This window comes from Babylonia areolata, chromosome 18 (assembly GCF_041734735.1).
Source record: "Babylonia areolata isolate BAREFJ2019XMU chromosome 18, ASM4173473v1, whole genome shotgun sequence".
Classification (NCBI taxonomy): Eukaryota; Metazoa; Mollusca; class Gastropoda; order Neogastropoda; family Buccinidae; genus Babylonia; species Babylonia areolata.
This window is the reverse complement of record NC_134893.1, coordinates 71706174-71718673: the sequence shown is the minus strand read 5'-3', so window position 1 is coordinate 71718673 and position 12500 is coordinate 71706174. Positions and strand designations below refer to the sequence as shown.

At 44.2% G+C, this 12500-nt stretch overlaps 1 protein-coding gene across 1 annotated transcript in view; it reads left to right on the top strand.

The window, feature by feature from the left end:
* Positions 1 to 12500, top strand: part of LOC143293047 (sensorin-A-like) — an 82053-nt gene that overhangs the window by 65396 nt on the left and 4157 nt on the right. The window contains exon 2 of the mRNA XM_076603877.1: positions 8996 to 9422. Within this exon, the coding sequence (XP_076459992.1) occupies positions 9190 to 9422 (233 nt within the window). The 5' untranslated portion in view covers positions 8996 to 9189. The remainder of the gene's footprint in view (positions 1 to 8995; positions 9423 to 12500) is intronic.

Sequence of the window (12500 nt, the reverse complement as noted above, 5' to 3'; positions counted from 1 at the left end):
CTTAAAGACAGATTAAAGAAGAGAGCAGATGCCTGATATTGGCAGAAACTGAACCGCTCTCTCCAGGCCTTGAGACCTTACAACAGGCTTGTAGAAAACAATTAGTTACTGACAATGACTTACAACAGGCTTGTAGAAAACAATTAGTTACTGACAATGACTTACAACAGGCTTGTAGAAAACAATTAGTTACTGACAATGACTTAAAACAGGCTTGTAGAAAACAATTAGTTACTGACAATGACTTACAACAGGCTTGTGGAAAACAGTTAGTTACTGACAATGACTTACAACAGGCTTGTAGAAAACAATTAGTTACTGAAAATGAAAAATAATTCTGACCAAACAAAACAAATAAATAAGCAAATGTATCAGTGGTGTTAAGAAATAAACGAAGAAACAAGGAGAGAAATCAAGACTGAAAGGACAAGACTGTTTGATAAAAAGAAAGAAAGAAAGAAAAGAAAAGGAAGGAAAGAGGGAAGGAAAGAAAGAAAGAAAGAAAGACTACAAATAGACAGAAACACTCTCTCTGACCAGACCGAATGGAGAGCAAACCGAAACAACAGCATGCCGCTGACTTTTCAACAGCGACGGATTTCGCGAAATAAAAGGGGAAAGAAACAGGGCGGGTTAACGAGAGGAGACAAGTTCCCTCCCCTCCCTCCCAATTTCACTGGATAAAACCAAGCTTCGTCTTTTTCCATGTCGTTCCCGCATAATTATTTTCTTGCGACCCAACTATACACCTAGACTTGACACACGGGATACCGAGACACTTCGTGGAGTAGAAAGCAAGCCGGTAAGACCCTTTGAAACCAAAAAGAAAATTAAGGTTTTCTTTAAAAACAACAACACAACAGTACGTATTAGAAGTGACGACTAATATAAATGTTTATAACCAAATGAAATAAAGGTTTTCTTTGTATATAATCCGTGCGAGAAGTGAGGACTATTACAGATCTTTAACACCGAAAGAAATCTAAGGTTGTCTTCAAAGCAGCGCGAGTGAGTACGACTACTACTACTACTACTACCACTACTACTACTACTACTCCGACTACTATTATTCCCCCAGCTCTCTCGGTCGTGTGTCAAAGCCTGGGACTATCTCTGCAAAATGGTTTTCCTGTCTTAGGACTGTCTCTGTAAATGGTTTTCCCGTTTGTGTGAGAAAAACTTAGTAGTGCTGGAAAAACCACCACCACATGAAACGCTCAAATCAAAGACTACAGTCCAAAGAATCAGACAGACCAATGACTGGTTCAGACAAAGAAGGGAGTAAATGTCACCAGACTCTATACTTCAATATGACACTAAAATAAAGATTTAAAAAAACCCAAAAAACCATGGGCAATCTGTTGTCCTCATCACACTCTACAGCACAGACAGCTGAAAGTACCAGCAAACACCAGAACTGACGGAAGTACCAGGGTTTTACTACAATGGCTGGAAGACACACTAAAGCCAGTTTTCATCACTCTTCGTTTCAGTCCATCTTGGAACTTTCGCCAAGTACTCCCGTTGTCATCCGTCTCGTCTGGCCGGGACCTGTTGTTTTTTGTTGTTTTTTGGAGGGGGGGAAGATTTGCATGTGTTTGAAGTTCGCGCGAACGAGACTGTTCACGACAACCACAGTAACTGATCCCTACCCGTTAAGAAATAGTTCCTCCTTCAAAACTGATCAGAGGCACGTGACAGTACCTCGGATGTTTTTTTTTTTTTATGTGATGGAGGAAGGGAGGGGGTGGGTTGGTGAGTCGGAAGCGGGGGGCGTGGGTGAGAGGGGGGGGGGCAGATGGGGGGTGGGGGTGAAGATGACAGAGAGGCGGGCGGAAGGGGGGGGGGTGGTAGGGTGGAAGGGTGGGAGGATTGTGACGATGGTTCTGGAAGGAGAGGAGACTGTGTCTGTGTCTCGGTTTGTCTGTCTGTCTCTCTCTCTCTCTCTCTCTCTCTCTTCACCCCTCTCTATCTCCTTCTCTCCCTCTCCCGCTCTCTCTCCCCCACTCTATCTCTCTCTCCCTCCCTCTCCCCCCGCCCCCCACCACTCTCTCTCTCTCCCTCTCTCTCTCGGCGACAGGCCGTCCTGGATCAAGTGACTGAGATGAGTCTGATACACTGACACTCGCAGCATACAGATTATTATCCCAGGACTCTCCGATGTTGGTGGGATAACTTGTGAGAGAAATGGAGGAGGGGGGATGGGAGGAGAAGGAGGGAAGGGAAGGAGAGAGAGAGGGAGAGAGAGAGGGGGAGCAAGTGAGAGAGAGAGAGAGACAGAGTGAGAGAGAGTGAGTGAGAGAGGGGGGGAGTGAGTGAGTTAGAAAGAGGGGGAGAGCGAGTGAGTTAGAGAGAGGGGGAGAGTGAGGGAGAGGGGAGAGTGAGAGAGAGGAGAGAGAGACAGAGAGACACACACAGAGACAGAGACAGAGTGAGTGAGAGATAGGGGGAGAGTGAGTGAGAAAGAGAGAGAGATACAGAAATACAGAGAGAGATACAGAGAGAGGGACACACAGTGTGACAAACCAGTTGAAGTGGGGTGTGTGCGGGGGGGGGGGGGGGGGAGGGGGGTGCCTGTGTGAGAACCAAAGGATGCCACCACCACCACCACCACCCTCTTTCAGGCAGTGTCCATTAAGCTAATGATGTATGTCCACTTTCCATTGCCACCGCCATCACCACCACCACCACCCTTGCCACTCCACCCCACCCCCCTCACAACACACCCACCCACTGCCTATTCGTCATAAGCCCTCATGTTGAAGAAGAAAGGATTGTTTTCCTGTCCCGTCACACATCCTTGTAATTGGTGACATCTAATTATTAAAGTATTGATTTCTTCTCACATCGAAATGTACGGTTTCAGAAAGGGGGTTAACTCACTCAGTACGGCCAGTCCTCTCTTCTCCTCTACACAGACCCCTCGGATGTCCAGTGGGTGTCTCAATGACCCAACCTTTAGCTTCCGTCGTCAGAATTGTGATATTCTTTGTCAACATTCACCTCTTCAGTATAAGAGCCTTCCGCTTGCAATATTTTGATGATGGTAATTGGGGTGAAACGCTGTTAACGTCGTCTCTTTCGCCGTTCGTATGGAAAGAGTTAAAGCTCTCATAGCCTTTTGAAGGCGATCCGGGGCAGTGAATTCTTGTCCACTGTGTCCAGGGTTCAGCAAAAGGAAGGCGGGGCCCAGTCCGCCCCTTCTGCCTACCCCCCACACCCCCTGCCCCCCTTCCTCCGTGTGTATGTGTGCCTCTGACCAGTATGTCTCTCTGTATATGTGTCTCTCTGCCTCTCTCTCTCTCTGTGCCTCTGTCTGTCTGTCTGTCTCTCTCTCTCATTGCCTCTGTCTACCTGTCTGTCTCTCTCTCTGTCTCTCTCTTTCTCCCCCCCTCTCTCTCTCTTTTTGAAGTTCCCTTTGTTTTTTAATGCCCTGTCCTGACAGACCTTTGAATCCGATTTGTTCCAAAAGAAAACCTTATGATGTATGATGGCGATATATGGATACCTACATAGCGCCTATCCCAGTTCAAAAACCAAACTCTATGCGCTTTACAAACACGGATTCATTTTCACAACAGACTGCCTACCTGGGAAAAGCCGACTGAAAAGTGCCATTTGAGCGCTCATCGTTCGTTTCCTGTGTGATTCAATTAGGTTTCAGTCACACACACACACACACACACACACGCGCGCGCACACACACACACACACACACGTAACATATCTTAAGTATGATGTATGTTCGTACATACATCTGGACAGTGCTTAATGATGACAACGAGTGATGGAAACACGAAAGGTAGTTCTGCTGTGTATCTTTACAGAGGATTTCAACAGAGTGATAAACATTGATCTTAGTTAGTGTTGGCGGTGGCTGCTGGTTATGGAAGAAGCCGTGCTGTTTACATGAACAATTACAACGACACGTGCCAAGTTAAATTGTTGCCCCCTGTTCATATGGACAAAGGCTTTAATTAAGTAATGAAGTAATCTGATTCTGAGCCTCTGTCTGTCTGTCTGTCTGTCTGCCGGTCTGTGTCTGTATCTCCTCTCCCTCTCTCTCCTCCCCTCTCTCTCTGACACACATACGCGCACGCACCCAAGCTTCGCACACACACACACACACACACACACACACACACACACACACACACACACACACACAGTGACAGCATGTGCGACTGACTTCAAATCCTCACAGAACAAAACATCAAAGAGGGCAGCTGCAATCCAAAGTTGACAAGCGATACAATACAGGCTGTTCAATTTGCGTTCCAAAGCAACCCTATGGTGCTGCCATGGTTATTTTCCAACATGTGCTGCTCCACTTTGTTGGACAATAGACCTGACTTTTACACACACACACACACACACACACACACACACACCCGTCTAAAAACACTTATAGTGAATAGACGTTAAACTGAAGATAAAACACACACACACACACACACACACACACACACACACACACACACGCACCCGTCTAAAAACACTTATAGTGAATAGACGTTAAACTGAAGATAAAACACACACACACACACACACACACACACACACACACACACCGTCTAAAAACACTTATAGTGAATAGACGTTAAACTGAAGATAAACACACACACACACACACACACACACACACACACACACACAGAGAAAAACATGGTTACTGAACGGTATTGGCAAAGTCAAGCGAACAGTGTATAAGTCTTAAATTTGCACTGTTAACTTTAGCAATGAAAACCTGCTTCATTATTTCCAAAAGGGATCAAACAGAACATATCTTTAAGACGACAAAGAAATGCACATTAAAGCTCGCTCTCTCCCTCTCTCTCTGTCAGTCTGTCTGTCTCTCCACCCCCCACCCCCACCTCTCTCTCTCTCTCTCAACAGAAGTATTCAGAATGTGTAAATTTCTGCGCACGCGCACATTTAGTTTTCCGGAAGATTGAATGTTTACTGTTGAAAATCACTCTTTGAAATGTCCGTGATGGAAACGAAATGGATCACGATACTGACCTTTGGAGGGGTGGCGGGGAGAGGAGAGAGTGAGTGTGTGTGTGTGTGTGTGTGTGTGTGTGTGTGTGTGTGTGTGTGTGTGTGTGAGAGAGGGGAGAGAGGGGGGTGGGGGTGGGAGGGTGATAGTGGTAACGATTGCTATAACGATCTTTATTCAGATGAAGGCCAAAACCCCTCAGTAAAGGGGATGACACTGAGAGAATGCAAAGAAGCAAAAAAACAAAAACACGACACAACAAATCGATAATACAAATCGAACTGTGTATGTAGCGTGCGCACGTCACTTCAACACAAAACAGCGAAAGACTTGAACCCGAGAGAGCAACGACATCGAGGACACACTTTTTCGACCTTTGACGTATTTCAGCAAAACAGTATTCAGAGACATTCGTTGTAAACAGTCTTGTGAAATGAATTCTTCTCCCTTCTTCTTTTCCTTTTCCTCCTCCTCCTTCTTCCTCCTTCTGCCTTCTTCTTCCTCCTTCCTTCCTTCCTCTTCCTTTATTTCTTCTTCTTCTTCTCCCTCACATCCACGAAGAGTCATAAGGGCGCCGCACAGAAGAACTGTTCACCAGATTCCTCCAGGTCTGTTGGTTGTGTGTCAAAGCCTGGTTCTCTGCGAATGGCTTTCCTGTCCATTCTGCAGTGTTGTCAGTGCATCGTTTTCTTCTGTCATCATCATATACAAATTACATCAGTGTTTTTCGATATGTTCGGTTGTGAGCCATCAGTGTTGACAATAACTAGACATGGCTGGGTTGGTCTTTTTAGCGTTATTTCAATCGACCTTTTAACAGGATGTGGGTAAGGGTCTATAGAATCCGTCTGTTGATAGCACCGTATTATGTTGATCTTTCTAACTGGGTCAAAGGGAGAGCGGGAAAGAGGAGAACGCGAAAGTACAATCTTTCTGTGCGCTGGCCAATCACAAGAGTGCTGGTGGTCACGTGGAGGTGCATCGTAACCCAGACAGTGTGATGAAGCTCTCTGATTGACTTCCCTTTGAAGAGAAAGGCAGCGCCGCTTGGAGCGAAGCTTTCCTTCTCCGCTTTCGTCATTCTCAGTCGTAGAGACGTTGAGCGATGCAAACGCTTGTTTCTGCATGTAACCAATATATAAAAAAAACAACAACAAAACTTACTGCTTTTTTCCAATGAGAAAAAGTTTATATAAAAGTAGATACGAGAAAGTGAGTGTGGTTAATTGAAACCGCCACAATACAAGCAGAATTTGTCTCCCTGTACTATTGATTTGAGGTTATGCGTTCTTGGCCAGCAAATGTATTTGTCCGCTTGAAGCTAGAAGCATTCGAGTTGCAAATATACTTGCTGTAACTGGTTATGCCTATGGTGTTTACATTAATAGTTATGGTGACACATGTTAAATTCTGTTATCGCCATTTGTGCATATGGGGCTATGGCCTCGAAAAATAAATGATTCGAATCTGAATCTCCCCCTCCTTTTTTCTTTTTCTCTCTATCCTCTCTCTCTCCCACCTCTATCTCTCTCCTCCCTCTCCCTCTTCACTCTTCCTACCCCCCTTCCTCCCTAACCCCTCCACCCTCTCTCCTCTGCCTTCCCCACCCTCTCCCTGTTTCTCTTCTCCTCTAACAATGTTGCTCCTACTCCTTTCTAGAGTTGCCGAGAGCAGCAGCAAAGTAGAAAAAAAAAAAAAAAAAAAAAAAAAAAAAACATGGAAAAGGAAAACGTCGGCTGGCAAGGGAAGGATTTTGTGATGATGTTGTTTGTGTGTGTGTGTGTGTGTGTGTGTGTGTGTGTGTGTGGTGTGTACAGCGGACTTGATGAGGACGGGCCATTGTCTTTAAAAGCAAGTGTCTGAGCGGCTCCATGGCCGTCTTGTCCCCATTCAAGGAGGGTGGGGGGTCTCTTAGCCTTCCCTGATCAAAGGCCTCTGCTGTGGATCTTTTGTGCTCGTCTCCAGGAATTTTTGATTTTTTTTTCTGTTTTATTTTATTTCATTTCTTACACTTTGCTTTCCCTTACGAAACTATTGTTTGAAGCGAAAGGAAGTTTGTGGAAAATAGAGTGAGAGGGGGTGAGCTGGGGAGGAGAGAGAGATAGAGAGGAGGGGAGATATATATTTGAAAATATAATGAAATAAAATAAAGGTCGCAGGCAACTTATCGAAACATCCAAGACTCTTCAGACACAACAACAAAAGCACTCGGCCGCTTCCCTCACTACGGGAGACTGACTTAGAGCACACTGGCACAACTTGTGTTTGTTTTTTTTGGTGGTTGTTTTTCTGAATAAGAAACACACCACCACCCCACCCACACACCCACCATCCTACACACAACCGTTCTTCCTCAAGGCTCTTCACACTCTTATCTGTCCGTGTCCGTCTGTCTGTCCGTCTCTCTCTCTCTCTCTGTCTGTCTGTCTGTCCCTGTCTCTCTTTCTCTCCCCACCTCTCTCTCTCTGTCTCTCCCATTTTTCTGTCTGTTTTTGTCTCTGTGTCTCCTCTGTGTCTCTGTCATTCTCTTCCTCCCCCCTCTCTCTCTTATTCCTTTGAAACAAACAATTCAGCCAAACCAGAGAAGTGGTTAGTGTCACAGACTGACGGCTGGCAGAGCACGGATTTGAGTCCCATCAGAAGTGGGTTATTCGGCCCGTGGCTGGCTCCTACCCAGAGCTGAGGGTGTGATGGGCTTAAATGGAAAAACTAGAACCACACACTCTAGGGTCATCCACTTCGCGGATGCTTGTTTGGGAGTGCTGCTTAAATTTCCTGACCGACACTGCAAGTGTCTGCATTTGTCGGGCCTGGTTAAGGGGAGGATATCATTATGAAAGGAAGCGTAGAGTGCATATCGTCTCAAAACCTAACCCAAACCTAAAATGGAACTCTATAGCGACATCGTCATCATCCTGAACCTTAATCATCATCAGTATAGAAAAACACTGTCCAAGCTTCTGTGGTATTTAATGCTCTGCTCTCGTGGCGACTCAGTCTCGATCCCTATCCACTTCCGTGCTTGGGGTGAGTCCTGTCAAGGTCTTCGGTGTCGGCAGATTCATGGGGAACTGTTGCTGGAGGGTCGTGGTGACGGTCTCCACTTTTGGAGGGAGAGCAGAGGGAGGAAGGAGTGAGAAGGTGGCAGGGGAGGGGGGCAAGGAGGGACGCTCACTAAAGCTGGCTCCGCGAGTAATCAGTTATTGTCGTCAGCACGGGGGTGGGTTTAGTCCGGCGGCAGGTGTCCTGCATAGGCTGAATCAGAACAGGCTATACCGGACACCACTGAAGTGATACGGCGACTGGGCAGGGTCTACTCTGGTGTGTGGCCTCTTGGCCACCAAACTTCGATAGCTCCTTGTGGAGTGTGGGCCCTGAGGCTGACAGGTGAAGACAGGTGTGGCTGTGTGCTGTAGACAGGAGCCGGGAGAGGGGTGGGGAGACGGAATGAGCTGTGTGGTGGAGGTGTAATGCCACTGAAATGGTGCAGGTGATGGGGCAAATTTGTTTGATACGAAAAGAATAAAAGTAATCATAGAAATAAATTTACTGTTACTATTACTAAGAAGAAGGAGGAGGAGAATATTACTACTACTACTACTACTACTACTACTACTACTACTGTTGCTGCTGCTAATTCTACTGCTGCTGCTGCTGCTACTACTACTACTACTATTACTACTGCTGCTGCTACTTCTACTACTACTACTACTGCTGCTGCTGCTACTACTGCTACTACCACTGCTGCTGCTGCTGCTACTACTACTACTGCTACTACTACTACTACCACTGCTGCTGCTGCTGCTACTACTACTACTGGAAACAAAAATAACGATGACCACGACTTCAACCACGACCACGACTACAACCTCCACGACAACCACGTCGATTATCATGATAATAATCATTATTAACATGATGATGATGATCATGTTAATCATCACAAAAATCATAATAAATAACCAACCAACCAAACTCTCATGTCTATTCCTCCAGAGATCCTGAGCGGGCCTACCGAACCGCCTAACCAACATTTATTCTCTGCCCATCACGGTCCAACAGCCACCGCAAACAACGCACACATTTACAGCTTCGCGTAGAGAGAGAGAAAGAGAGAGCGATCCACGAGCAGTGAGAACGACAGACACAACAAACAGAAGACGACTACTACTATAGTGCTACTGCTGACGATGATGATGATGATGGCCACCACCACCACCACCACCACCAACACCGCCACCACCACCACCACACCAAGGTTGCTGCCACGCTCGGCACTGCTGGTGCTGATGTTGCTGTTGCTTCACGTGACTCTGGCCCGCCCCCTCTCCCTCTCCCACCTGCCCCAGCCGGGGGAGGAGGGGGCGGACGGAGGCATGGGGGAGGCGCTCAAGCGTGACGGAAGGAGGATCACGAGAGGGAGGTGAGTGTGGTGAGGGAGGGAAGGAAGGAAGGAAGGAAGGAAGGAAGGAGACTGAGAAAGGAAGGAAATATGAAGAACGGAAGGAGATAAAGAAAGGAAGGGAGGAAGGAAGGTAGGAATGAGAAGAAGGAAGGAGGGAATGAAGGAAAGAAAGATGAAGGAAGGAAGGAAGGAGACAGAGAAAGGAAGGAAAGATATAAAGAAAGGAAGGGAGGGAAAGAAGGGATGAGATAAAAAAAAAAAAAAATGACGCAAAGATGAAGGAAGGAAGGAAGGAGATAAAGAATGGAAGGAAGGAATGAGTGAGATGAAGGAAGAAAGGGAGAAACGAGATGAAGGAAGACAGAAAGAAAGGAAGGAAAGAAAGAAAGGGAGGGAAGGTAAGGGGGGAAAAGGAGGAAGGAAGGAAGAAAAAAGGGAAAGGAAGGAAGGAAATGAGATAAGGAGGGATGAAAGAAGGAAGGAAGAAAATAAGAGAAGGAAGAAAGAAGGACAGAATGAAATAAGAGAAGGAAGGAAGAAGGAAGGAAGGAAATAAGAGAAGGAAGAAAGGATATAATGAAATAAGAGAAGGAAGAAAGAAGGATGGAATAAAATAAGAAAAGGAAGAAAGAAGGATATAGTGAAATAAGAGAAGGAAGAAAGGAGGATGGAATGAGATAAGGAGGGCAGAGAGAAGGATGGAATGAAATGAGAGGGAAGAAAGAAGGATGGAATGAAATAAAAGAGGGAAGAAGGAAGGAAGGAAATAAGAGAAGGAAGAAGGAAGGAAGGAAGGAAGGGAAATAAGAGAAGGAAGAAAGAAGGGTTGAGTGAAATAAGAGAAGAAAGAAGGATTGAATGAAATAAGAGAAGGAAGAAGGAAGGAAGGAAGGAAATAAGAGAAGGAAGAAAGAAGGATGGAAGGAAATAAGAGAAGGAAGAAAGGAAGGAAATAAGAGAAGGAAGAAAGAAGGATTGAATGAAATAAAAGAAGAAAGAAGGACTGAATGAAATAAGACAAGGAAGAAGGAAGGAAGGAAGGAAATAAGAGAAGGAAGAAAGAAGGATGGAAGGAAATAAGAGAAGGAAGAAAGGAAGGAAATAAGAGTAGGAAGAAGGAAGGAAGGAAATGAGAGAAGAAAGGAAGGAAAGAAATAAAAAGAAGAAAGAAGGATTGAATGAAATAAGAGAAGGAAGGAAGAAGGAAGGAAGGAAATAAGAGAAGGAAGAAAGAAGGATGGAAAGAAATAAGAGAAGGAAGAAAGAAGGAAATAAGAGAAGAAAGAAAGGATAGAATGAAATAAAAGAAGAAAGAAGGACTGAATGAAATAAGACAAGGAAGAAGGAAGGAAGGAAGGAAGGAAATAAGAGTAGGAAGAAAGAATGAACGGGAAGGAAGGGATCGAAAGAAAGGGTTGAAAGAAGGAAGGAAAATAACGAATGTAAGGAAGGAATGGAGAAATGGAAAGATGACAGGGAAAAGGAAAAAGAAGGAAAGATAGAAGGGAGGGAAGTTTGGGTGGAAGGAAGGAAGGGGGGGAGGAGGAAGGTAGGAAAGGAAATAAAAAGATAAATGAAAAAAGAAGGTACTGGGAAAAAACAAAAGGAGAAAGGAAGGAACAATAGAAGAAGGAACGAAGAAAGGGAGAGGATGGAAAGAAAAGAAAGGAAGAAGAAAGCGGGTGAAGGAAAAGGGGCAGAAAGGAAAGACAGGAGGAAGGAATGACTGGAAGAATGAAAGACAGGGTTGACAGGAGGAAGACAGAAAGAAAGAAAAAGAACGAAAGATGTAATCAAACAAACGAACAAACAGTATGGAGAAGAAAAAAGAAAGAAAGAAAGAACACAAGGCAAGCGAAGGGAAAAGGAAAGAAGGAAGGAATTATGAAAACAAAGGAATAAATTTAAGGGAGGAAGTGAGGGGTGATGATAAAGGAAAGAATGAAGAAAAATGAAGGAATGAGAGAAAGAAAGAAAGAAAGGACAAAGAAGAAGAAGAAGAAAAAAAGGATTGGGTGGATGGTAAAGCATGACGAGACAATAGTCATGAAAAACAGGTAAATGAAAAGACAAAGGAAAAAAGAAAAGAAAAAAGAAAGATGGAAAGAAAGAATTTTTTTCTCAAAAGTCACGTAATAGAGATTGACAGAAAAAGAAGAAGAAGAAGAAGAACAACAACAACAACAACAACAAGAAGAACAAGACGAAAGAAAGAAAGGAAGAAGAAGAAGAAGGAGGAGGAGGAGGAGGATGAAACATGCACATAAGGCCTGTCCAGATTTCTTCCCTTCCCAGATTTTTGAGAAAAATGATAATAAATAAATAAAAAAAGATATCCCATCCAATTACTTTTCTGTCATTTTTAATGTCTTGCCGTTTGGTAACCTGCATTGGCAAGGACGAATGAAGGAAAGAAGGAAAGAAAGAAAGAAAAAGAATAAAAGAAAGTGAGAGAAAAAGACACAGGAAAGAAAGATTTTGGAAAAAAAAAGAAGGAAAAAATATAGAAAATACAAAAGAAAGAAAGGGAAAAAGAAGGAGAAAAGAAAGCAAAAAAGGGAAAAAAGACAGAAATGAAATAACAAGAAAAGAGAGAAAGAAAGCGAGAAACTTTTTGTTTGTATTAGAAACTTTATACTGTGCTTTGGAAGAATAGCCGAGGGTGGAGTCTTGAGACAGAAACTGAAATAAGAAACGTGACCATTCTGCTGACAATGATCGGCAGAGACTAATAAGAAACGTGACCATTTTTCTGACAATGTTTGTTCATGCTGTATGATCGGCAGAGACAAATAAGAAACGTGACCATTCTGTTGACAATGTTTGTTCATATTATATGATCGGCAGAGACTAATAAGAAACGTGACCATTCTGCTGACAATGTTTTTCATGCTATATGATCGGCAGAGACTAATAAGAAACGTGACCATTCTGCTGACAATGTTTGTTCATGCTATATGATCGGCAGAGACTAATAAGAAACGTGACCATTCTGCTGACAATGTTTGTTCATATTTTTTGATCGGCAGAGACTAATAAGAATGTTTGTCCCACGCTATATGATCGGCAGAGAAGAAACGTGACCATTCTGCTGAC